The sequence below is a fragment of the Pleurodeles waltl genome, chromosome 6 (assembly GCF_031143425.1).
Source record: "Pleurodeles waltl isolate 20211129_DDA chromosome 6, aPleWal1.hap1.20221129, whole genome shotgun sequence".
NCBI lineage: Eukaryota > Metazoa > Chordata > Amphibia > Caudata > Salamandridae > Pleurodeles > Pleurodeles waltl.
The window spans coordinates 827,140,484-827,168,386 of record NC_090445.1 but is presented as its reverse complement, the minus strand read 5'-3'; the positions used below and the strand labels follow the sequence as shown (position 1 = coordinate 827,168,386).

At 42.0% G+C, this 27,903-nt stretch overlaps 1 protein-coding gene across 1 annotated transcript in view; it reads right to left on the bottom strand.

Annotated features, from left to right (window-relative positions):
• Nucleotides 1–27,903, bottom strand: part of CYP17A1 (cytochrome P450 family 17 subfamily A member 1) — a 137,145-nt gene that overhangs the window by 74,998 nt on the left and 34,244 nt on the right. Inside the window, exons 3-5 of the mRNA XM_069239497.1 lie at nt 24,286–24,515; nt 16,459–16,545; nt 3,241–3,456 (exon numbers count right to left, since the gene is read on the bottom strand). Coding sequence (XP_069095598.1) covers nt 3,241–3,456; nt 16,459–16,545; nt 24,286–24,515 — 533 coding nt within the window. The remainder of the gene's footprint in view (nt 1–3,240; nt 3,457–16,458; nt 16,546–24,285; nt 24,516–27,903) is intronic.

The following is a 27,903-nucleotide window of genomic DNA, read 5'->3' as shown; positions in this document are numbered from 1 at the left end:
CTGAATTCTTGTGCATAAGTAAACCCTCGTTGAATGATCCAGTCATCAGTTCTGTAGGTTTAAAATCTCATCTTGTTCCCTAAAGTTAAATGGGAACAGGTCTGAATTACTTCTGGAGGGTAATCAACCTCATCTTTGGGGACTAATGATCTGGGGGCCGCTCCTGCCACTGCTCGGGTAGTCAAGAACCTGGACTTCAGGTTAGACAACGAGCTCACGATGGACCAACAAATCACCAAGATAGATTCCACCTGTTTCGGCCACCAGAGGTGCCTAAGAAAAATTCTTTGGCCCATTCCTGTTTCAGTCTAAAGGATGGGGGTACACGCACTGATCATCGCTAGGATCGATTACGGTAACATTATCTATCTGGGGATAGCAAAGGCTGCCCTTAGACAGCTACAAATTACTTAAAATGCAGTAGCTCAGGTGCTATATCACCCCCCAAAGCACTCTTCAGCCTCTAATCTTTATCGGGATCTACACTGGCTCCCAATCAGAAAGCAAGTCCAATTCAAGGCACTGTGCTATATATTTCAAGCATTGTCTAACTCTGGTCGTCTTTCTTAGGTCACTGGTGTTGTTTATTGTCCCAGTGGATCTCTCTGTTCTAGTAATTTGAACCTTGGGGTAGTACCTAGGTTTTTAAGGCAAGACAAAGTGGTCAATCCTTCTCTTTTCTAGGTCCTAAACTGTGAAATTCATTGCCTGCCTCACTTACATCCTGTAAATCTCTAGGTAAGTTTAAGAAACTCCTGAAGAGGAGGCTTTTCTAATCCTTCGATTACAGTCCTTTCTGTGTTTACCAACACAGGGAAATCCCCTTTGGGGTAGCCATGCACGTTATAAATTTACATAGTAATAATAATAATAACTATTATTATTATAATAATATTAATCTGCAGAACAGATGTTTTGTCTGTAATATGACCTTAATATCTGTGGTGGTTTTATGGGTAAAGTGCTTCTCATACTTTTCACTTGCAGGTTTTCAATGTCTCTCTGGAGTTTCATTTCGGCAAAATATAACAAACTATTGGGCCTTTACTGTTTCGGTACATGCTTCAACTACATCAGAATTCTCTACTTAAAACTGCTTTTTCTGATTATTATAATAAAACACAGAAAGATTAGATGCTTTTGCTAAAAAGGTAAATTTCAGAGGTTGTTTTTACCTCTGTTTAAGGATACTCTCCCCCAGTGCTTAATTTGTGCTTGGTGTTTCCGGTAGTGAGCACCGGCACTTATTTTTGAGGGCTGGGGCTTTTTCTTCTGCCTCAAGCGTTTGCTGCAAGCAAAAGACACATTATGGGAAAGACGGAGGAAGGGAAAAACAAAAAAGCGTCACAATGGGAGAAAGTAGAAAGCTGCAAGAGTGAGCTGAAGGGGTAGGGAGTGGCTGTAAATGGATTGAAGAGGCCCGAGATGGCTTCAGGGTTACACTGCCTCAGTATTCTACGCTCACACATTTAATTGCAGCAGCCGCGTGTTTAAGAGGAGGGCTTTGGGCACTGGCACCTTTTTCTTTACAAATTAAGCTCTGCTCTCCCCACTATACTATTTACTTTCTTGTACCCAACTTAATGATTCTCTCTTTTTTGCCTATTCAGTAATTTTCAAGTTAAAGTGCCATTTCACCTAGGTTACACAATTTTCTAAAGTTTAAGCACCAGGCCCTCAAAGCTAAAGTCAACCATTCTCACGATTTTTTCAAGAATGGTATCGCTTTCCTTTACCTCCCAAATATATATCCTTTAGACGGCATGTCTTTTCTGAACAGATCATTAAGTCATCTATTTTGTGGTGCATAGAATTTGCAAAAAGATTTTGGACGCTTAATTGAATGACTACTGTACTGATGACATGACCAAAGGAGCATTGATTACTTCAAATGCTAGCTGCACTGACTGGGGACCTCTGGGACATGTGGTGATTCGTCAGACTACCTCTAGCTGAATCCATAAATCACTGGAATGTCAAGATACAGATGGAGGAGTTAGAACACTTCAGAGTTGTACAATTGTGAAAAGCAAAGGCGACAATGGTTTGCTCAAGGGAGGTTGGTGTTTGTAGAAAGGCACGAAGAGAGTGAGGGACTGATTTAGAGTTTGACAGACGGGTTACTCCGTCACAAACGTGATGGATATTGTGTCTGCCATATTAAAATTTCCATAGGCTACAATGGAATTGAATATGGCGGAGGGGATATCCATCACATTTGTGCCTGAGTAACCCTATCCGCCAAACTCTAAATCAGGCCCTTATTAAAGTGGAAGGTCTCTTGCTGTTGAAATGGTCTTCATATATTGCTCAACGTAAATAAAGCTTTCCCCTCGTAGTATGTGCTAAAAGTGCTTATGCCATATGGTCTATTTTCCCTTGATCATTATGGGGGTTATTCTAACTTTGGAGGAGGTGTTAATCCGTCCCAAAAGTGATGGAAAAGTGACGGATTTACCACCAGCCGTATTACGAGTCCATTATATCCTATGGAACTCGTAATACGGCTGGTGATATATCCGTCACTTTACCGTCACTTTTGGGACGGATTAACACTCCTCCAAAGTTAGAATAACCCCCAATGTCTCTTCCTCCTTACGGAAGACATCAGCTTGATATTCTATTCTAATGAGTAGGAATATTAATGAAGATACTGTGAGAGAGAATACATAGTTACTTAAGAGGAGTCACACTAGCTCTCCATCATGGGTATCTTCATCAAATTAATAACCAATCCACTCTTTCCTCTTTAGTGCTATCTGAATTGATGCAGAGTTTTAGTGTGCCATTCTAGTTCCTTCGCTAGACCATCAAAACAAATTGAAGAACTAACTGCTATTGTGCTACAGGCTGTGACTGTGGGCCATCCATTGTCCGTGAGGTCACATGCCTATTGGGCAGTCACAGTCTTTTTTGTTTTTTATTATATATGTGTGTATGTTTTCATTTTCCACAAAACAGGAAAACTAGAAAGCAAATCTTACCTTTAGATAGGCATTGCTTGGCACAAAAGGATTTAATCTATTTTCTACACTAATGAAATGTTCCTGTGATATGGCGGTTGGTCCAACGCAAATTCTATAGGATCTGATCACAAAGATGATTAATGGGCAACACACAGACAGTTATAGTAAATGGAAGGTGGCAACTCAAGTTACAAGACTAGTAATAACACAATATCAGGCATTCTATGATATTTACTTTTGATAATTCCAGTAGACGTAGGGAATTGTTTCATACCTCTGGGTAGTGCATTGCATAGGCAACAGCCCATTTCAGTACTGTTGTTGTTGTTTCAACGCCAGCTCCGAAGATATCACCAACAGTCATAAGGATATGATCATCTGTCAAGCCAACCTCTTTCGAGAGGGTGCTGCTATTGTTGTTTTCCATATTCAGTTTAGCTTTCAGGAGGGCATCGATCAGATCATTTACTGTATTGTCACTGTAAGCTTCCTGAACACACAACACAGCAAAACAAAAAAGTAAATATGGTCTGAGTACTTACATTTACAAACTATTGCAAGCCATCATATACAATACTGCTGAATTTCCATCATCTTTTCATAATATATTGTACATTATCTTACAATACAAATGAGAGGTAGTTCTATTTTGAGAATAATTTTGAAGTCTCTATAGTTCTCCACATTCTCTCAACCGAAAGCAAGAATTTTCACCACTGAAGATGTAAGTGTAGGAGTTCAGTGACGCTTGAGTAGACAGTAACAACTGGTGCTTAATTTGTAAAATAATAAGTGCTGGAACCTAGGTTTTGCTCAGAAGCCCCCAGCTGTTGCTATTGAACTTCAAGTGTGCCAAATGCCAGGGCTGCATAGCCTTGATTACACCTCATCCCTCATTCATCTACACCTATTCATTCCCTGCCTCTCAAACACACTCTTTGAGATTCCTTTTCATCTGTGCTTTCTTACTTTGTTACTGGTTTTCCCGCTTTCTCTTCCGTGCCAAAGTCTGATGAGGAATAATTAGTGCTTCTTCCCAACTATAGATCTTGGTGAGCATCACCTCTAGCCACTCGCTCAAACTAAGCATAGGTACCAACTAACCTACAACCTGCTCCTGGCTGCTCATTGGCTGCGTCCGTAGGAAGAGGGAGCCTCCAACAAATATGTGGCAGGGTCGAAGGGGCAAAGGTAGCCTCATAGAGCATACTTATGGCCAAGTTCGTGCTCCTCCCAATTCATGGTCAAGGGGAATGTTGAATGGTTCTGTAGGTCGCCAGATGATTTGGGTTCAATCCTCAGGCTTTTGTGTATCTCTCCCTTCTTTGTAATAAGCCATGTGAGTGTTATGAGGTAAGGGTCAAATTATCTCTGCACTGTGCATGTCTAGGAGTGACACAGTCTACATACAAAATGCCCAATTGTCGTTTGCCTCCCTTTAGGCTCCTTGGGTTGGGGAAAATCTGTAGTAGATGCAATGAACCATCTTGTTCAAGTTCCCTCAGCTCAGCACTGCATCTGCTTCTGTTTCTCCAAACGTTTGACCCATATTAATTTTCTCCTCTGGTTTCTGCCCATAATCTTGTTGTTTAGGTTGACACTACTTTTTCATTTGCTGCTCACATTGCACAAACTATTCTGTGTGCCCATATTTATTCTTAACAATAAATAAGGATGACAATTATCTAACCTCCTCCTCTACAAATCTTTGAAGCAGAAGTTGATCTTACCGTACCTCACTATTAGTCTTTCCCTTAACTGAGTTACTCCTTTACAAAGTGTTATCAACTTTGCTCAGCTTCCTGTACATTAGATAGCATATAGTGGTTTTGCACCTTTATGAATGGAATGATATTTGGGGGGATAGCCCAAATTCTCCACTGCTCAATTAAAGACTGTCCTACCTGCAGTACTTCAGAGAACCAAAACGAATAATCACATAATGATCAATTTCAGTTAGTGGCCGCTAGAAGAGATAATTAGCGCTACTATAAATATATGTCTACTCCTCTTGCAGATAACTCACCTATATCACAAAATAACTGTTCCTCGTGGCATATAGAGCAAGAGAAGCAAGTTAAAGGTTAATCAGGAAATTTTCAAGGTAAAAAGGCAAAATTGCTAACCAAGACTCTGGTGCCATCCTTCAAAAGATAACTTAAACACTATCTACTCAGAAACTCCCTTACACAAACAGCATTTTTCTAAAAGACCAACTTTCACACTCATGGTCCACTACCTCAGCAATGCCAAAATAATAGGTGTCTCATCATTAGATTACCTGCACCTTGCCCTAATGGCTTTAAATGACAATTTACACACAACCACAATTTGGAACAAATACAATTTTATACTGGTATTAGAAACATCCTCCTGTTCTCACATAACCAGTCAACAATTTAATGGATAATGTAAAAGACTTACAGAGTCTTTTAGATATGATAACGGATGTATTCTGGCTCATTTCTCACCCTGCCAAACTCATAGTGGACCCAGCACATTTAGAGATGGGGAAACTGCTTGTGCGTAGGTCGAACCTCCACCAGGATGTGATTATTGGCCTCAAATGGCGGCCATCTTTCCGATGCAGATTTTCTCTGCCCAAGTGCACCAGATGAGTCTTTAAGGAGTCACGTAGCGAAAACCAACAAAAAGGTACACATAGGGAACAACATCAATATTTGACTGTATTTTAGAGACAAACTGCCAGTTTGAGGGATTGGTGAATATTTTAGCACATTCGCTATTTATGTGCATGTTCTCAATATGTATGATATTCAATCAGCCACGTATTTCAGGGTCAATAGCTGCAGCCTCCTGCCCAGTGCACTGCTCCCACTGTAGTTGATCATGTTGTAAACATTTCCTCACATGTTGCTTCAATGCAACCTCCAGTGTGTTTCGCTGTTCTTGGAGATCATCAAGGGAGCGTAGCTGCCTCTGTTTGTAGGTTGTTAAGTATTCATGGACAACATCATTTTCTGTTAAATATTGTCATTTTCGTTATGGTCATTTTCTTTATTGCTGATAACGTTACGATGCAAAATGGGTTATATCTTTCTGACGTTTTTAAGCTTGCACTTGGCATTGATTGGACATCGCCGTTAGGATTTCGAGCTATTGAAATGTTAAAATATTCACCTTTTGTACATCTTGGGGTGATGAATGCATGTGCACAAAACGAATTGCTGCAGTGCAGGCAATGTTTCTGACGCGAATTCACATACTCAAAGTCAAGTATGTATTTCTGCTTGTCCATTGGATGTAGTAAAGATGTCAATCTGGAGGTTTTGCGGGTTGTCTCTTTTACTATATCATGTGGGAGGAGGGGCATTCTAAGGCAGCTTCCCAGCAAACGTTACCGAACAGCAACGGACATGAGAGTTTGAGGATTCACAAATGTTTTGTTAGTCATTTCCGACCCTGAAAAGACATATCAAGCTACTCCTGTAAAAGTCTGCCATCTCTTTGTTTGGTGGGGAGGAAGCAGTACGTCGCCACTGTTCATGAGGATTTAATGAAAAGATGTTTTCCTTCCAATGAATGAAAAAGGATCCACTGGAAAATATGTACTTTTGCATATTTCTGGAATGTATGTTTCTGTGGATTATACTTTATGCTTACAACAGCCAGAACTCCATATGGAAGGCTAAGATGACACTGGAGATATTTGAATTTCTTGTATAGAAATGTGGTTTTGGGAATCATGAAAATGTTTATATGTATGCAAATTGAAGGTATAGACCTATAATAAGTAGATTTATACATGTTTTGAAAATCAAGACACATACATCCCTTTAATTTCAACATTTTGTTCTCAGAATGTGCATGTGTCATACAAATTTGTGAAATCAATCTTTGCTGTCTCAGCATTCATCAGTGGCAGCCCGGCCTTTAGGGCGGAGGGGCCACGCCCCCCCACCTTTTGCCCCCCATGAAGAGTGTCTGTCAGGCTGAACAAAGGTCAGCCTGACAGACACTCTTCATGTTCAGGTCAGGCAGCCAGGAGCAGACATGCGCGATTTGCACAGACTCCTGGCTGCCTGAGCTGAACTTTGCTGGGCTGAGGAGATCACAGTTCCTATGGCGTGACCTCCTCGGCCTAGCAAAGGTGCCTCGAGGCCCTCCCCTGGGTGACGAGGAAAGCGTCACCAATTGACACTCTCCCTGGGCGCTTCAGTTTAAGCCCTGAAGTGCCCAGGGCGAGTGTCAATCAGTGACACTTCGTCACAGAGTGGGGTGGGGTCAGCAGTCTCATTGACCCCATCCCACTCTGTGACGAGGCTGGGACTGCTGCCTTCCCTCATTGGCTGACCTAATGAGGGAAGGCAGCAGTCCCAACCCCCCCGGGACCTGGAGGCCAAAGGTAAGTGTGTGCCTGTGTGTGATGTTTCAAATTGAATGTTTGGTGCGTGCGTGCATGTTTGAATGGTATGAGTGTTGTTAATGGATGTGCGTGCGTGCGTTTGTGCGTGTCTGTGTGTGAAAGAATGAGTGTGTGTGTGTGTGTGTGTGCCTCGCCCGCCCCCCTCCCTCCTAAAGCTGCCGGCCGCCACTGACATTCATAGCCAGGCTCTGCTGCCACATACTAAACAGAGAGCTCTGTCTATACCTTTTGTGGCAGATTATTTTGGCTACTGTCTCTAAAAACATGTCAATAAAACTGATGGCAAATGCCAGAGTCCAAAACCCGAGATCTAGCCATAGGACTGTTATAAAGAGTCTAGATGTGTCATATATACCTTATTGAAGAAAATAATTTGGAACATGACGGCTGAAAGGTACCCTCACCTGGCACGGTCAAAGGTTAGTTCAGCATGCACAAAGCAGAAGGTTTTCTTTGTAAAGCTGTCATTTGAACCACCATGCTCATAACCAGATGTAATACACATAACTGTATGTTCTACGTCAGAAAAAAGGTTTTGCTGTTCGACCTAAGATGACAATATGTGTTGATGCATCTAGAAAGAATAGGGAAAATAGATGATCAAATCTGGGTAAAATAGGTGAATAGAACCCATATTGTTCTGTTTCTTTATCCTTGTTAAGAGAGATACATTATTTGCTGAATTTCATGAATTTGGCACTTACCGTAGCACTAGATGATTTCACTAAACAAGTGAAAAGATTTTCAATACATTTTTAAGCTGTGTGTAACTTCTTTATTTCATTGAGATACATTTTCAGCAATACTGTTTTGACAGTATCCTGAAGAACATTTCCAGATCATTATAATCAAATTTATCCCTCTTCTATAACTATGTCATCTTTAAATCAGTTGGTTGAGATACACCCAAAAAGGAGACGCTGATATGCCCCAGATGATCAGAAGCCAATCTGGAAATGCCATTTCCAATACGTCTAACTTTCTGGATTGATTCCTGCTGACTGTTTTTGGATACAAATCTTGCCAGAGTGAAAGCTGAATTAATTACTAATAAATTTGTATTGATTAATGGGATAAGAATCTACATGAATTAGGCTAACATAGAAAATAATGCGTACCTTGGAAAATGTGCCCACCTGAGTGGCCATCATAATGCGTGTAATAATTAATAAATAATTCACACTTGTATTTTAATTGATGTGCACACATAGAATAAAGGGTATTAATGGGTTATACTGAAGTATTAATGTTATGTATCTGTTTAAATAATGTTGAGCTTTTGACTAATTACGAGGTTTGGGCGTAGTCGACAAGCCTCATGTTAAGTTCCATGACCTAATAAATATTCGCAAATGTCTTGTAAAGCAGGGAATTAATATTATTCCTTGTTCTCACTGTGCTGTCCAAGCGATTTGTAAATGTCTTAAACTTTCTCATGAGAATTGTTTGTCAAAATATCATGTACTAGAAGTTGCTACTCAGTAAATATGATGTGTGAGAAAGAGATGTTCCCAGGAGCTAACAATGGGTGCACTGACTACAGCTAGGATTGCAACAAAGAAGTTACCTGACGGACCTGCCGATGGGAATGGAAGATGTGTGAAAGACCGTTTAATTATGTTTTAGATATAAGTTTTAATCCTTATTGGTCCTACTGCAACCGTACGATTTCCTGACCAATGATGGCATGAGACAATGTTTTATAGGATTTGATATATCCAGACTAACTTTGCAGAGGACATACCATTCTATTTTTTCTTTCTTTCTATTCTTTTTTTGAGTAAGACCCGTTCGAGGAGATGAGCAGTTCCTGATTCCTTCTACTCTCTAACTTTAATTTCATTGCTTAATGTGCTAATGGTGAATGATGATTCCTTAGTCAATGTTCTCTAATTGGCTCAGATAACTTAGAGCCCAACCGTGGCTGAGCCATTTCCTTCTATTGTCCCGTTGCTGACGCTGACCAGACGAATGTCCAACTCACGAGGAGATTGCAGCTTGCTGACCATTTGAGGAGAGGTATATGAAATATAATGTGCCTTGTAGATGTTGTTCTTTCTTTTAGGTACCAACCACCATTTTGATAAAGCCCTAGTTAGATACTTTTCAAATTATCTTTTGACTAAATTACTTTTGCGTGAAGTCTAAACATGCCTTTCTAATCAGAGGGTTAGAGTGTCATACCCTTATGAATGTCATTAATGAAGAATTGATTTTGTAAACCTGTCAAATCTAGATGTATGGTATCTCAGTGTTTCAGTTATTGATGCTATTAATTTGTACGGTAACTCTTGAGTGTCTAATTTTCAATGTGCTAGTTAAACTGAGATTCTTTTGACATTTTGGTCAGCCGGTGTTGTTTGTATATGTTTATCATTTGGTTTTTAGACTGGTTTCCGTGATATTAGCATTGTTAATATAGGTAAATAAACTTTCTAATTATACTAAAGGGTGTGGTTATTCATGACCACATGGGTCATAGTGTGTAAAGATTATGGACTCAAAGTCATTGAAAACTGATTTGTTAATCATGTTATCTTTGTGCTGATCAGAGTTTGAGTAAGGATTGTATATATGGTGGAATCACTCTTAGCGTAGTCAAAAGGTCCATCAAACCTCTAATGCGTCCCCTTGTAAATAAATGATAAAAGACCAAATAAGTCTCACACCCGTTTAACTGCCCTGCTCATACTAGATTGCCTTAATCTACTTATCTTAGTACGTTTGTCTAAATAGAATATTATGTTTCTAAACATCTTGATTCTTTGAAGTTTTTATTAGTGAATCAGGAGAGTATAAAAATCATAACTTGCATCACAATTATACATTTTTAATCCCATTCTTGCATTTTCAACCTAACATACTTGTAACAATGCCTTAAGGATAACCATTTACGGCATTGAAAATAATGATCAGATTAGAGCAATCTCCACTCAAGGACACATATTCAATGAATTGGGCACTCAGAACTTCTACACAGTCTGTTTCTTTTAGTAGCCCTTGTTCTATTGTCTATCATAGAATTTCACGAGAGGCTCAATTGTTGGAAATCTCGAAAGCTGTACTAGAGCCATCCAAAAAGGTGTTTGCATTTATCCAAGTGTAGCTTGCATTACTGCATTCTCATCTAATTCAAATTTAAAAATAAATTGATCTTTTTCCATTGTTTATAGTTGACAGAGTAGAGGTTTTTCCCTATGATAAGGGTGATGTTCTCTTTAGATGTCAACCAAATAGAACTCCTGAATCAGTGCACGAATCTGCTAAGAGTTATTATATTATCTTTTTTGTTTTATCTTTGTCGTCATGGTGAACATTGTTAAAATCTTTGTACAGAACATTCAATCTCCCATTTAATATATGACAACAGCTTAATTGTCACAATTCACCTATGTGATAGTCAATATTTGATTCTGTAAAAAAACTTCAGAGACTGTGTATCCAACATTTATCATCTTTGTGTCTAATTATTGTGACACCAGTATAGGTTTGAAAATAAATACCGTTTTCCAGAGCCTTTGCTTTCTTATTAGTTGATAAAACATGAGAGCTTCATGGTGTCAGAAACCAGTCCCACACTTGGGGATCTCTAGGGATCAGTCCTACAGAAATACATTCTCATCTAGTTAGGACATCATTTACCAGCAGTTCTAATAAGGTACAGTAAAGGCACAAACATACACAAAATGGATGTACTGGAGAGTGAGGAAATTGAGACTGGGAAGGCCCTTTTATGAGTGGGCTGCGAAGCTTGGGACTGAAGGGTCGGTATGCGTTTCCCTTCAAAGCTATGAGAGGGAGTGTCAGTTAAAAGGTCAGCAAACACAGAGTACTGTGCTTGACAACAACAGTTGTTGAGATGTATCTGGTTTCAACGGAGTTTGCACTGGTTTGGCATTCCTACAAATTTGCTGTGTTTTCCCTTCTATGGTTCCCTCAGTAGTTAGTCCCCTATTAGGCATGGCAGAGTGTGTCCTTCCTTTTCACTCTGTTCCCCTACCATCCTGTGATACTTACCAACTGGTTTTCTTCGCTCACTTACTGAAACCCAGTGGTGGCGGGTAAGTTTTAGCTGGGAAGGGGAAGATGGGACACAAACGCACACATATACACTGACTCACACCCATGCATTCACACATGTATACACACATACACATCCATTCACAATACTCACTCCTATATATTTATGCATGCACACACACACTCACACACTAAACATTTAAAAAAAACACCTACCTGCACAGCTGTGCCTTGGATGTCCCAGGGGGATAGAGACTGCTGCAGGGTCAGCCAATGAGAGAAGGTAGCAGTCCTTCACTCTTCACAAAATGGGATAGGGTCAGTGAGACTGCTAACCCAACCCCACTCTGTGACGAGGTGCCAGTGATTGACACTCGGCCCTGGGCACTTCAGGGCTCAGAACTGAAGCACCCAAGTCAGAGGCAATCAGTGACTCTCCTCCTTGTCACAAGGGGGAGGGCCTTGAGGTACTTTGCCAGGCTGAAGAGGTCTCGCCCACAGGAGATGTGACATATTCAGCCTGACAGTTCAGACAGCCTGGTGTCTGTGCATTTAGGCCATGTCTAGCTCCTGGCTGCCTGACCCAAAAGTAAAGAGTGTGTCAGGCTGACCTTTGCTCAGCCTGACAGACACTCTTCTATTTGGGCAAAAGATTAGGGGGTGAGGCCTCTCAGCCCACTGGACGGGCTGCAGCTGCTGAAACCTCCACGACCGAAACTCAGCTAGACCAATGCTCCCTAACTTTATGGTTCTCTGGTTGTTTCCTGTTAGCCAGGGAGCCTATTTACAGCGCTTCCGGTGATTGTTCCTGGTAAGCACCATAATGAGAATGAGCTTGCAGTAATGCATGCTTTTTAAGATGTTGTGTACTTTTTATGAGGAAACCCTTAGAGAGTCTTGTCAATTACTGAGAAGTTCTGTACCGTCATATTGTCAGTACTCTATCTTGCTCTCTTTCTCCTGACCTGTCTTTTCCCTAAAGTTGCATTTTCTTCAGGTGTGTTACTTATCACACAGAGTGTGCTGCCTTAAGGAGAGAGGCATGTTCATTCTGCTCCAGAGAAACCACACCTATCTTGAATTCTGACATCTAGTGCTTAAAATATTGCAAGACCTTCTATGAAATATGGGTCTCTTGAAAGACCATGTGATATGCTGTAAAAATTATCATTATACATAATTCGAACTGACAATTTACCATACTAATACTTACAATCTGCATTTTAGACAGCTTACCTTCTGCACATTAATTCTGATGCAGATCCCAAACATTAACTTGATTCTGGCTGAGGTGCTCATTGCATCTCCTTGAATAGTTTCCTTATGGTTTCCAAAAGAGGTTTATTAAAAGGTTCATCCATATTATGTCTTAGAGCGTCAGGTGGATACGTCTTTTCTACACCAAATGGAGCAATTGTTTATCCCCAGACAACAAAATGTATGCAGTATTGCCTCCCATCATTGGCAGTATTAAAAAAAATATACTTCTGCCTCTGAAGGAAATATGAAACCTTAGAGACATCATCTAGGGCCATGATTATTGAAGAAAGATTAACCATGCTTCAAATCTATACTACAAAGAGCATAAGGCTTTCACTACAGAATCTATCGCAATGAATGAGCAAACAGTTAATTTGCACATTCTAATCAGAAGAGAATTCCATGCCTCATGTAAAAAGTGCATTCTCTGAAGAATACGTTCTACTAAATGAGGCCAAACCTCAATAAACATGTTAGCCAGAAGAAGAGTACAACCACCCCTCCTAATTTCATGCTTTACATTTTGTGGACCAAAGATAGAACAATGCTTGAGGGTCTTCCCTGATCACAAGTTTAGTAAAATTTGGTGCCAGGTTACATGGCCCAGATTTGCTAAGACTTTGTGTCAAGTTCACATCTGTGGCGCAGCCCCAACACAAATGCGTTTTGGCATTTACTAAGCCACGCAAAGTCAATTTGTGTGGCTTTGAGTGGTTTAGTAAATACTAAGTACAGCAACGTTGCATGGCCTTACATGAGTGGAGAATGGGCATTCCTGAGCACATACCCATACATTTTCACACAAACCCAGATTTACAAAGAGTCATAAAACTGGTTTTGTGCAGCAACAGTACACCTAGCTGACAGAGGCATAACAAGGAGGAATATTTCCTTTTCTCCTCATACCTCCCCTTTTTATGTATGCTGCATTCTGCAGTACACATAGAAGGACATTTCTGTAAGGATTGTTTTTGTGCATAAAAGTATCCCTTCCTGCACAAAAACAATACTGCTCTTTTCACAGGCACCCTTGCACCATGGTGCAAGGATGTCTGCGTCAGCACTAAGCAGCCATAAATGTGCCAGCACATAGAGGGAGATGAACAGCACCATCCCTTTGTAGATAGGCACTGTTCAGTTCTCTCTCGTTCATGCAACACAGCACAGTAACTCGTCTTGCTGTACTGCGTGAACTATTAGTAAACATGCCCCTTTATTTCTAAAGATAGTTGCAAGTTGTTACAGGTTGTCCTAGTTCATGCAAGCCGCAACCTCAGTTTATGTGATTGGGTGGGATTAAAAAGCAGGTAGGGGACTTTCGTCAAAGATGGCAGCACAATGAAAGTTCCTCTGCACCACCTCATATTTTATTGTCGTGCAAGATATGAAAGAGACCACGTAATGCACCACCTTAAGCCTATAATCATAAATCTGGGGTCCATTATGACTCCAAGCAGCCAAAGAACCTTGCAGTGATGTCTGCTAGCAGAGGGACTCAAAGCAAGGACTACATTCCCCCTCCAGTTCCAAAATGGAGCTCTGGCTCCAGAGGACCTCGCCTCCGCAGCACAGGGCGCACTAGGAAATCGATTGAGCAGAGTTAAAATAAATACAGAAGAGTGCGTCATGTGGGGTAAGTTGTTTTATGAACCCCGTGCTGTGAGCAAAGTGGTGACAGCTGAGATGTCAAAGAAGAGATGTTCCCCTATCTGTGGTGTAAGAGGGGGTGGCACGGGGTTGGCGTGACAGGAGGGTTGGACCAGGGTCATGTGAGTATAGGCCCTCTGAATAAGTGAGGTTGGTACCTGTGAATGGACTATGGCTGGTGCCTCACTCTTCCAAGGGTGGCAGGCTCCAGTGCTTAGAGGCAGGGACTCCACATGGTGGTGTTACCATTGATTTCTAGATTGATTTTCTTGATTGACTTTGCCCCAAAGACAAGATCACACGGCAGAATCTCCACCACAAGACTACCTATGAGTTTTGCTCCAATAGACTCTTTAATGTTGTCCGACAGTGGTATCTTCCCACTTGCTGCCTCTTTCAAACCTAATCCAGAATTATTGTACAGTAACACCACCCTCGACAATTCCACCATGCCATGGCCTTGGTCACAGTATTAGTGCACAATTCAAAGTTTCAGAGGTCGGAATGGAGTATAATGTGTGGTTGTGATTTACCAATTATTATTAAAACTATACATAGTTCCCTTTTCTGACATGTTCTACTTGTTCGTATTTCTCCTGGCTTGTGCCTGATTCTTAATTCATCTCGGGACTCTGAATGAGCACGATATTCATCTGCTGATGGTTGAATAAATAGATTTTGCTTTCAGAGTACAGGAGCTTTCTTTCGCTGCTGTCTGAATCGGTTCAGCTGTGTTGATTCAATGACTGACTTCACTCTCTTCTGAAGGAAGGTCTGAACTTTTACTCCTGCCCCCAATCACAGCAGTGGTAATTTGAACATGCCACTCAACCCCTTGGCTGTGCAATGAGGGTGATATTGATTGGTCCTGGAATTAGATCTCACTGACATCAATGGAGGGTAAAACATTTTTTGAAGGATGAGCAAGATTTTCAGGTTGGGTTGTCTCAATGAATGTCATGTAGGGCAATTTGCATATCTGAAGTCTGAAGATAAATCCACTGAGATTACTATAATTTTAGAGGTATGCTTAAACAACACATTGTTGTAATTTTGCATATTTCTTCTGATAGAGTTTCTGATTGCAGTCATAGGTTATAATGAACAATACAGTCGCCTAGTCATCCTTACTGTGGGCATCTCCAAATTTATAAACATTAGAAAGTGAAAATATGCTAATTTACCAAAAGACGGGATAATGTAGGGAGTATTGGTGATATAAACACCCTTTTATAAAATGTTATGTAACAAAAAATCATTTGTACATGTTTCATAACTACAAGCCCTGAATACAAACAGGATCACCACCTTGTGAAACAGGTGCTTATAATAGGTCTGAGCACAACAACGATCAATTCCCGTTAGCAATAGGTGGCCTGGAAAAGAAGAAGCTTTACTGTTTTGGGTAGAGTAAGACCTGCTGCTATAATCAAGACCAGCAGCCTCCCCAGAAGCCTTTACTCTGTCAAGATGAAGCTCATTGTCCAATTGAACATACTTAGGAGCACATTTACAAAACGCTGCTCTAGAAATGCCATCACATAAACTATATGTACCAATTATCATGCAACATCGCGAGTATGACATGCTAACGCACTGTATCACAGCAGAGTTTAATTCAGGACGTGATTTTAGAGAGTACAACACGTCATCAAGCGTGGTGCTTGATGCAAGTGCAAGTTTCAAAGTGCTAAAATATCAGATGGTGGAAACAAAAACAAAAAATCACCCCATTAGTGCCTTTACGTTGAAGCAGTTTTCTAGCCTATATTTTTAATATTTTTTGTTAACATCCATGAACTCCACCAGAAACAGGTAATTGAGTTGAAGATGGTTTATTCCATAAACTAGCCAGTGTTAGTGGTCCAGTCCTACAAGTGTCCTCACATTGAAAAGGTATCTTATTCGAAGGTCCACAAGACACATCTCATTCAGACTTCAGCACACTATTCCACAACCACCTCTCTACAGCAGATACCACATTATTCTGTATACTTTAACGGAAGATGTATATTTTAAGAAATCAAGATTATTTTGCCACTTCGGTCCGAAGAAATGCTGGCCTCAATTAGCTGCAAGCAAACTGGCCTGCAAATCACCAATAACTTCTATGATCGTTCTGTTATCAGCTACATCCAATTGTATAGATATTTCCAGTTTCTTCCTGTCAATACCTACCTTGTGTTCTGCCAACTTCTTCTCAAGCAGTACGTCTCGTACGGCCACACACCTCTTCAATGTTTCCAGGTCTTTATTTGGAAAGATCTAAAAAGAAAAAAGTAGTTACTGCGAGTTACTGGTGTTGGTGTTTAGTACCTGAGAAGTATGCAGCATTAATGGTTGTTGGTTTCATTCTAGGCAGCTTTTTTATCTGTTTACGTTTTTACCTTGGAATGAGTGGAAATAATTAAGTTTAGAAAAAATGTCTAGGCTTTTAATGACAGTTCACAGCTGTTTTGTCCAGCTATGGTAGCCGGCTAATTTACCTCTGTCCTCCATGGCTCCAAACTATTTTTGTAGTTTGGCTATGTTAGGGGTTCCTACTCTTGGCGGCTCCTAGTACCACCTCAGAGCTCCACCAGGTCACCTCTGAAGCCTCCTCACATTTAGGAGACTCTGGAAAAGTATCCCACTCCCTTGCTCTTTAGGGAACATTACTCCATCCCCCTTACTGCCAACTCCTGCTCTGCGTGCAGTAGGATTTACAGTCTTGAACTGCGGCTGCACCGGGAGGGGATACATAAGGGCTGCGAGTAAAAATATCTCCACAGAGTCCCATGTACTGGGGACCCCTTTCTCCCAGAAATGTGATCACAATGATATAGGGACTGAGAATACCCCAATAACTGCGTACAAGGTATGATTGTGAACAATGTTGGTGTACCCTATTAATGCTTGCAACACCCCTGTTTATGAAAGAGTTGCTAACTGCCCGTAGAAGAACACCAGTCATCCCAAGCTCCAGAGCCTCCAACTCTTGGTTCTAGAGTGCATAAAGGTTTCTACTAGAACAGTCTACGTGGTGGCATGTAGTCATGGCAACAGCCAGTGGTTGCTGGGAAACGGACAAACATGGCCCTCCTAGCAACACCCCTTTCTTTCTTAGAAGTCAGCTGATTGGCTGGCGCCTAAAAACTTGAGCACAGCATTTTTTGCGATTGGCAGTGTGCTGCTGCCTACCTAAAACTGGTCGGTGAAGTCTCCACTAGCTGAAAACCTTTATGTCAACCCAACAGGTCTGGCCTACTGGCCCTGCCCTGAATCTCTGGAGCTACCTACTTACGGTTTAAAGCAAGCCTGAAGGTCTGCCTATCCAGTAGTATAGCAAAGCTGCCATGGGCCCAAATAAAAGTAAAGAAAATAGGCTACCTATCCAGGTTGTTTTATAGTAAACAAAAAAAAACATGCTAAATTTTGGGCGACATGCTTCACACACCCCTGGTCAGTGGCATTTCCGCACCTACCAAATGAATGATAGCATACCCGCCAACATTTTAGAAGAAGAAAGTGTGATATTTTAGAATAATATTCGGGAGAATGTACTTCAACCATAGGCTTCTGTTGAAGCAGGGGAAATTTCAGGCAGGAGACAGCCAAAGTAAAGACATTTCCGGGTCTATTGGCATATATGTGATAACTATGCCCTTTCTCCTCTGTATCTCTTCACTCCACCGTAACCCTGCATCAATTCCTGAAAATCCCCAGCCCCCTCCTCTCTTCCTTTTCCTCTGTGTCAGGCTACTTTTTACTTTTCTCTTTCTCCACTCCCCTAAAGTCTCTCCACCCAGAAACTCTCCTCTTCCCCTCTATTCTTCACCGGTGGCTGGAATCCCCATGATCCTCTCTCCCTTCTCTCCAGCGTCTCACTTGTACCGTATCTCTTCATTTTCAGCTACACTTCCCTATTCCTCCCATATGCCTCCTTGTATATCTGCACTTTATACTCCACTCACTTCAGCTATACATAGCTCCTTTCCATCTTTAATCGCCCTCATTCTCTCACTTGTAGCTCCCCAGTTTCCCGTCTTTCCATTCTCCACTTTTCCATTCTGCACTGTACCTAGTCCTTCACCTGACTCTTTTTCTTTTTCATGACATTAGTCCCTCTCCATATCCCTTCCTTCTCTGTCTTCTCGACAACCTCTCCTACTGTTTCCCATTCTCTTCCACTACTTGACACCTTTCACTGCCCTCTACTCTCCCCAATATCTCTAGCCTCTCTCTCTCCTCTGACAATACGACACAAACTTTTACATACCTTCTTGAATAACTTATTTCTCCAGTCTCAGCATCTATTACATGGCAGTAGGGGATTATGCAAGTTCCTTTCTTACTTTAAACACAACAGCCACAAATAATGTGAAAGCAGCTACCCATCACAATGAGATTAGCAAAAGTGCCACAAGTTTCATTGAACAAATTAACCAAATCACACAGGCAGTCCTTTATAATATTGTTTGAATCCTGGTGATGTCCTTTTTCTTGCGCCATCTGACCTCTGCTTGGTTTGTACCCCCAACTCACTGCAGAACCTCGGGTTGTGCGTAGGGCCTCTCTTCTGCGGCGCGGTCTATGGTGATCAGCAGCATCACCATTTTGATTTCCCTCTTTGCCCAAAGCGCCTACTGCTGCTTCTCCGGCCTTGCCTAACTTGAATAGTGCTCATCCCCATTCCGTGTGCCCGATCCCTGCCCCTTCTCAGCCCTGGGCAGCGCATGTTGTGCATCAGTGCCAATTTGCCACTCAGGCACTGTGCCTGCTTGTGACAGGCAGGGTTCAAATAATTGCAGATTGTGGCCTTGCGCTTGGAGTAGCTAACACAGCCAAGCCTCTCAGACGAACTTGTCTGTTGGTGCTCTTTTTCTTGTTTATTCTCAGCTTGGCTAGTAGCTCTTGCATTTTATGATATTTTTCATAGTGGGTCCTAAACGAATTGCTGCCAGAGTTTGTGCAGTGTAGTACTGTGTCATCTCTGGACCACCCTCAGACCAGTGGGTAAGTGTATCTCATAACTGACAATACACCATTATTTGTAGTGGACAAAGATAAATGGGTTTTGGACCAGGCTATCCATTCCTATGTGCATAAATTTATGTCAGCCTCTTTGCGACCTTTTAGTCAGCAGCCATTATTTTTATCCTCTCCCCCTTCCCTTTTCTGACACCACTGGCCTCTCCCTAGTGGACTTGGCTCACTTTAAAGCTTTTCCTTCCAGAACTCCGATCACCTTTATAATGACAAAAACCCTCTATCAATGTGAGAAGCCCTTGAACAGCTGAAGTCTGTTTTTTTGGAAGACCTTTTGTGCTCTTCCCATCAAAGTGAGGAGGACAGACCTCTGGAAGAGAACCTGAACGATCTTCTAGAGGGTCCGAGGAGGATGCCGACTCAAATGAGCTGGAGGAGGGCAACCTGAATAGAACCTGGTGCTCCACGCCTATAAGGAAGAGGGATGATTATTTGGATGGGTGCAAAGGTCCTACTATCTCATTTGAGTCTCCACCTCCAGTTTTACTCAGGGACACCTTCAATCCTGAGTACACTCTTGGGCTACATTCCATTCACGGGATTCCCTCATTCCAAGACTGCAGCATGCGTAGATTTGTAAACCTTTCCTTAAGAAAGTTAGGAACACAGAAGGGCAGAGTGTCTAAGACCATCCTTAGAAGGCTCAGTCGCTAATAAGCCTAGGTTGCCAACATTTATGAACACGTTTGCCCATGATCTGAAGAAGGGCACCAAAAGGTCCTGGAAGGCCTGCCAGGCCAAGCTACTCACCTGTTGGCCCTTTGTCGAAAAGCCTGGACCAGGCCTTCAAGGCTAAGCGTCAGGGTGGTCCAATTAATCCTGAGGTTCTGGCCAAGTCGATCAAACAGGCAATTTGTCTGTTAGGCAATGCAAGTTGTATCCTTGCGGTGGAGAGGTGCCAGTCCATCATTTTGTATCTAGACCATTTACTCTGTGACCTTGACACCATTGAAGCAGGCTCCTCTGCTGGGGCCTCTTGTTTAGGCCCCTTCTTTGAAGGAAGTGACTAAGGGCCTCCAAAGAAACTCTGTTAAAACAGAGATCAAATTCCTAGGATTTCTCATACATTTGATATCAGTAACTCTTTTTCATCCAACTCACTTAATCGAGGCAATAAAAAAGGAGCCTCACAGGTCTTCTGAAGAACTCAGTATCCCTCAGAATGATCACCAGATTGGTAGACTTTCTAGTGTTGCCTATCCAGACAATATTCCGGGGTCGCCAGGTTTATTGGCCCCTGCAGCACCTTAAAATTCTCCATCTGCAAAAGGCCTCTCAGAGTACATTCTTCAAGAACTGAAGCAGTTGTTTTCTCACATGGAGGCTTGGAATTGCTGAGCCGTTTTGGGCATTACTCCAATGTTGTAACTGAGTCAGATGCCAGCCAATGGAGCTGAAGGGCTCAATGAGGCAACTTAACCACAGGCATCAGACTGTCAAGAGAGATGCAGCTGCTCCATATAAACTGTTTGGAGTTTGGCCAGTGTTTTTCACCATCCATATCTCTGCATCTGGTGGCATGGAGACTGTCCAGAGTCAATGCCAAGCCCCAGGATTTTTGCAATGGGTTTCCATGCTTGGCCTGAAGCCACACTCTCAGACGTTATAATTCTTCATGGGATATATGGTCATGCTGATATCTGAATCAGGACCTTAATCCAGGGGGGTAGAGGGGATATTACGTATGCCTTAAACTTTCTGAAGAACTGTCAACACTTACTGTTAAGTCATTTCTGCTGGGCATCTTCCCACTGCTGATCATCCAAATAATCCATAAAAATGAAATTTAGAATGAGGTCTATTGTTTATCCTGCCCTAACGGAGGATAGTAAACTGTATGGTGTCCATTGCTTTTGCACTTACAAGTCTGCAGCCAGAGAGTTCACCCCAGTATCTTTACCCCCTCTAGCTTGCTGGCTAAGAAGGATCATGGCTGCAGCAGGCACTGATAAAAGTTTGTCGCCTGCTCGATCAGAGATGCTGTGGCATCTGCATCTTTTGTTTTGGGGACTCGATTAGAAGACATTATGCAGGCTGGTCCTGTGGATCTACTTTGAAACATTTCTACTTTAAACAATGAGTATTTTGTTTTATGTTGTACTGGATGATCTTGGAGCTTGCATAATACTCGCCTTTTGTCCTGCCACATAAAATAAACTGTTGAAGCTCACACAAAAAGGGAATTTCAATTCTATTAAGGATTCAAAGGCAAACATTATCCCCCCTTTCTTTAATGGTAACTGTGTTCCTACAGTTTGTAGACATTGTTCTCCAATATAATTTGTACACTGTTTGTACACACAGTACTGATTTCCTTGTCCCAGCCTACGATGTCACAGACTGGAATATGATTTTATTTTCTATTGGTTGTTAACCGATTTTAGTTTCAAAGCAGAAGCAGGAATAGTGCTGCATGCTACAAGGTTGGTTTCCATCTTTTCTTCCGTGCTGCAAGAAAGAGGATGTCATTGGGATTCAAGTACTACTATGGAGGATTGCCTGTGTTGGTTGGTTACTAAGTTTCACGGGACTTGAAGTTCTTTTGCTAATCCCGCTAGGATGGATGTTTATTATTTTATACTGTTAGTGTTATGTAATTGGCTGCTGTATCCATAAAACAAGAAAGGAAATTGCATAATCATCTTCTCCTGGACATAATAGAATTGGTATTTTTTATTCATGATACCTAGAAAATGTTACATTCTCCCCTATTATCTCTTCATTGATTCATCTGTTTCTATTTTCTCCTTTGTATTGATCCATTCTCTCTTTCCTTACTCTTGTGATGTAAAGCAGCTCCTCCTCCACTTCTCACCCCACCATAGGGTGAACTAAGAATGAGGAAGGCGCTGAAGGAAAGAAATCTGTGCAATCTGCCTGTTAAGAAAACTGCAAATGATGCAGACCAGCCAGTACCTTCCTGTCCCTATGGGGCTTGATGCCATTACTGCAGCTGCACCACTGATAGCTACCCCTCTTTGGCTGTAATCCTGCCCTCGCCAGAGATGGATGAGTGTTGAAAAGAATAGTTTCTGCCAATGCAGATAAACCTTAATGGAGAGGTCATTTTGCCTGGTGAGAACTGCAGAACCAACATTTCCCTTTTATTTATATGGAATTCCAGATCCAATGTTCCATTCCTGGCACCCACTTACCTCCATCTAGTGTGGTGTGAGGATGGGTGTAAAACTAGCATCTTCAGCCTGAGCACTAGAAGTGCCCCCAGTCCAGAGTAGGTGTTCTGACTGACGCTACCAGACAGTGCAATGGGTAGACAATTGGCTGACCTTTTCATAACCCACATCCAGAGCTCTTAAATTGGACCACTATGTCCCCTTTTGTGCTTTTGTCCCCTCTCAGCACACCATAAGTTATTCCAAGCATCTTAGGCAATCCTGATCCCTGCATCACAGTCATTTGCACCCAGAGCTGTTGATCCAGAGTCATTGCACTGCTGGAGACCTCATATATATCTAAGACAAAAAGAAGTATCTAACACTAAACTAGGAGACGGACACAATCTCGGTGAACAATTCATCTTGGAAATTTGTTGACCATTACAAACTGTTAAAGCAGTGTAACGAAATTTGCGGGGGCTCCCTTGCAAAGTACCTTGAGGGGCCCTCTTACCCCTGGACCCAGTCAGAGGCCTGCCACCCGTGCACAGTTTACTTTGCTTAGGAGGCCCCCTGGAGCTCGTGCTGCAGAAGCCTTTGTTACACAACTATGTTAAACAGATAAAGCAACTTGAAACTTTGAGCCACCAAAACTGTTCTTTTGCTTTCCCCAGTTCACGGTAAACCACTGAAATTAGAATATTTCTACAGCAAACTGTAGATCCAGAGACCCTAACATTGAAATTAGAATATTTCTACAGCAAACTGTAGATCCAGAGACCCTAACATTGAAATTAGAATATTTCTACAGCAAACTGTAGATCCAGAGACCCTAACATTGAAATTAGAATATTTCTACAGCAAGCCCTACATACAGAGACACTGGTAAATGAGAGTTAATTACAGTGGGGTATATATACATGTTGTGTTCTTTAAGAAGCATAATTTAGTCCTTAAAAGTAAGTGGAATGTGCATGAAATCTCTTTCACCGCCTGACTGTTATCCAACTCTAAAACTTTGGTGTACGATTTTCTGAATAATTGGTGTACCTTTTAAGTAAATTGCAGAGCCAACGAATAGTACACTTGAGTGTAGTATGGGAAATCAGCTCAAAAATTATATTCATTTTGGTAGAAAATATTGAAGTAGGAATAGGTACAAGGAAGGGATAAAAATAAATGTAAGTCAGTATCCACCACGAACACCATAATATGTGCCACATGTGGAAGTTACTTACACAACTCACACGTTACAAGTGAGTTAATATATATTTTGTGATTGCCCCTTGGAGACTGTTTCAACCAAATAAAATCAATGTACTGTTCTTATAAAATTAGTTTTGCATCGATTCGGGCAGCTTCTTCCAAAACAGCACAGGTGTTTAGAGTTTAATTAACTCCCTGCACTGAAATACATCTTTCCCTTGCTGAGTTGCTCTATTAGAAATCACGAGCCGGACAGTCTGAGGTATGTTGTGCTCTCACAATGGACTCTCACTACGACTGCTAGATCTCTGAACTGGTGGGATACCTCTCCAGAAAGCTAGCGCTAATTATGTATTCATCTAGCTGTGGTGAGTGATAAGAGCAATTTGTCTACTTGTTATAAAAACAAGAGAATCGCTATAATTTTTAGGTTAAATTATATAAAAAGAATTACTTCTATTTCACTACGAATTGTTTACTTTTCAGTGGCAAGTTGTTTGTTTTTTCTCACCTAGATGTGAGGTAATGGTTGACTCTATTGTTATTATATAATTATTCCTCTCATAAGTCTTTTAAAAACATGAAGGTTTGCGGAGCAGTTACAGTCACTTTAACACATCTACCTGGCTGTGACAGTGCAATCTTTCAGACTCACCCGCAGCCACGGAAAGATATCCACCAGGCTATCTTTGGCAACTGTGTCCACAATGCCTTGGCTGTATCGCAGCATTGACTCAAACTCGGGATCTCCTCTTTTGTAATTTGAGTTGAAGCAAAGTGAGCAGACCACATTTGTAACTGCTCTGGTCAGTTCCGGGGCCATGTCCAGTGGTTGATTGCGCAAGTCTATAAGGGTCTGACACAAGGAAGCAGCTTCTGCAGCAACTGTAAAAGAAAAGTCACACTCAGCCGCTAAGCTCCTTTACAAGAAATGTTGAAAATACAATATTCAAAATCTGAATTTGATTTGCTGTTATCATAGGCGAGAGAGAGAGAAAAGAGAGAGATGAGAGAGAGAGAGATATATTGCATAACTTTCCCTGCCATCTGTCCAGTCAGTTGGTAGGGAGACATATGCAAGGGTCTGCGTTTGCGCACAGAAGGCTTGTGCAATATCACCACATAATACGAGGCGCAATGTGTGTATGAAAGACACGAGTCAGCTATTTTGAGAGTGCAAATGCTTGTACATGATCCTGCCTGCTCCAGCCTACTTTTTGCCACTGCACCTGCCATGCCTGTTATTAAATTTTTGCTTCAGCTGGCTGCTGCAGATTTTTCTTATTGTTCCTTCTTTTTACTTTTTTCTGTTTTTTCCTTATGCTTAACTATATTTGTGTCCAGCAATGGCAAAAGGAGCTAGACAAGGGGCCGACCGCCATCTCTCCATGATGCACAACATTTTGTTATGGTGAGCATTCATCAATTTGTTTATGTGGAAAGTCGCCTACCTGGTATATTGCTGGAAGACGGCAAGCCCATGAAAGGGTAACCTCTTTCAGACAGGCATGTCCACTTGAAATGTATGTGTTAGCGTATACGCTGAAAAACCAGTGCCCCAGTACCAGGCCCAACACTGCTGGGTGGATGTCATTGGATGCAAGAGAAACCTCCTTACGCTCCTCAGAATCAATGTCAATAATTCAGGCAGAAGATTTAATTTTTTTAATTACTCAGCACTGTTTAGGTCTCTCTCATTCTTTAGAGAGGTGCACCTTCTAGGCTTGTCGTACATCTCCACACACTCTATACAACAACAGTGTACCAGCTCCACAGCACTGGAATCTGAGCATGCATGTCCATATCATAAGAATGTAAACAACCCCAGGTCACTGAATTCTATGCCAGGGATCTACATGTTCTGAAAAGCCACTGAGGCAAGTTTATCCCAACAGTCACCACCAATACTAACTTTTTTCCTAATATTTTGGGGTTTCGAAGAGATGCATTTTCAGACAAATTACTCGTATTGTTTTAAACATAGAACAAAAAACAGAGCCAGTTCCTGATTCTCAAAATCAGGGCAAAGGTTGTAGGATGATATGAAATCAGTTCTGATGAGTAACCACCATCCTGGGCCAGTGGCGTAACCAAACTAAAAGAGGATCCCCCTGCAAAGTACCTGTAGGGGGCCCCTCTCCCCTGAACCCAGTCAGGGGCCTGCAGCCCGTACCCAGTGTACTGTGCTGAGGGGGCCCTCTGGAGCTCAGGACCCACCTACACTGCGGCGGCCTTTGTTACGCCCCTGCCCCAGGCTGCTTCTATTCGTATGCTGGCTTTAATGGTAAACATGCATCAAGGTGCATGCAAAACCTTCAGGACATATGTTTTAAGCGAATAAAGCCTGTAGGCCAGAGTAGCGGCTCTCCGAGTGCAGTCACACAGTGCCTGGTCTCCCACAAACCTGGTGCAAGCACTCTCAATGAGCAAAATGTGAAAAGCAAAGAAATACTGAAAAGCCAAACTAATGAACTGCTTTTCTTACTCGCCCACGCTGTATTTGTCCTTGTTCTTGGTGGGGACCCATCAAGTTATTTTCGGGAATAGCCTCAGCGAGGTACCCCTTTGTTCGGAAGCAGAGTCTGGGAGTTACTGACCTACTCCCCCCAACCCCTCTACTCCCCGTCACACTAGAGCAGGCCAGTAGGATGACAGAGTAGGCAGGAAACTGCACTCTCTAAGCAGCCATTTTCCATATGTCTCGCCAGCAGCAACTGCACTCTCTAAGCAGCCATTTTCCATATGTCTTGCCAGCAGCAGGAAAAAGTTTTGCAAAGGCGGCTTGCACGGCTGTGTGCCCAGCTTCCCAGAGAGAGGCAGGCTCCGGAGTCCCACAGGTCTAAGAGCTGCCCGGTAGCAGGTCCTGGGTCTGGCGGAAGGTCCAGAGGGTCCAGGGCCAGCAGGTAGCAGAGCCGCGGCTTCATCGCTGGGAGTGAGCAGAGCTGCGGGTCCCACATCTGGGAGTGGGAGGAAGCTCAAACCCAGCTGCCTATATGGGAGGGAGCTCTGCAAAAGCCACAAGACTGGGTTTGAAAGTAGGTCGGCAGCGGCCTCTAGGTAGGGTGGAAACTTGACGGCAGATTGCTGCCGAACAACAGCTGGGGCAGACACAACCAGCTAGCTTGGTGCGTTTTCCTTAGAGATACTATAAGATATTCATAGAAAATGACACATGGGGATGTTGAGCTTGTGTCTAAAAGTACATGTAAAAACTTTATTTTACTACTATACGTATTACCTTACAAAATGTGAAAATATCCAGCATTCGCCCCCTTCACCCTATTGCAAAGATTGGATGTACTATTCTGTTTAAAAACAATTCAGCGTTGTCATGTTGTCAATAAAATAATCATACATTTGTAAAATGCACATTGGAGGTTTTTAAATAACTGTTAGCTTTCCCAAAGGTAAGGAAGGATATCCCTTTCTAAACAAAGCGAATAAACCCTCATTTACAGACCCAAAATTTAGTTGCGAGTTTTCAGCTGTTTTGAAGTTCGCTGCTCCACTGCGACGGTCTGTGGCTTTAACACATGTGGTACGGCACTGAAAACTAAAAACGTAGTCCTGAAACAAAGCTTAAAAAATGGCTGCTGCATATGTTAATAATAATTGGCCGGTGTTCTTTGGGAGAACACCAGAAAAGGCATGACGTATACATGCCCTTGACAAATGGGGAGAATGCAAAATGGAGCGATGATATTGCCAGCAAATGGGAAAGGATGGGCCAGTTGTTACCCATGAAGTAGATACAGCATGCTTTGGTTTGAAACAGTGCATGCACGGCCTGTAGAGCGGAAACCTAAAATGGGACTGTCCACAAAAACAGAAGGAGGACTATAATTTTGCATTGACTCGAGAAAGGGAGGAGAGGCACAAGGATCCCTAGAAAATACTTGTCTTTGATGCAATTTGTAATCTATAAGAAAACATAACAGCCTTTTTCTAACGCGCTATATCATTAAAGTTTGCCAACTTTTAATTTCAAATTGAAACAGTGCAAATACGTCCTTTCCTTCTCTCCCACAATTTGTACTGAAGCTAAAGGGAAAGCTTGGGTATCAGCTGAGGGCATCCTTAAATGCTGATTTATTCCTTTTTACATCCTGCTGTGTGCTTCGCTGTGTCACTAAAGCACAGCATATGAGTCTTTAAAACAACTTTAAAAAATATCCCTGTGGTAATGTAACAGGAGAGGCCCCTAGGAAATGTGACCCTGTCCCTGTGCCCTATTTTTAAATCTAACATGCACACTTACATACCCTCTTTCCAA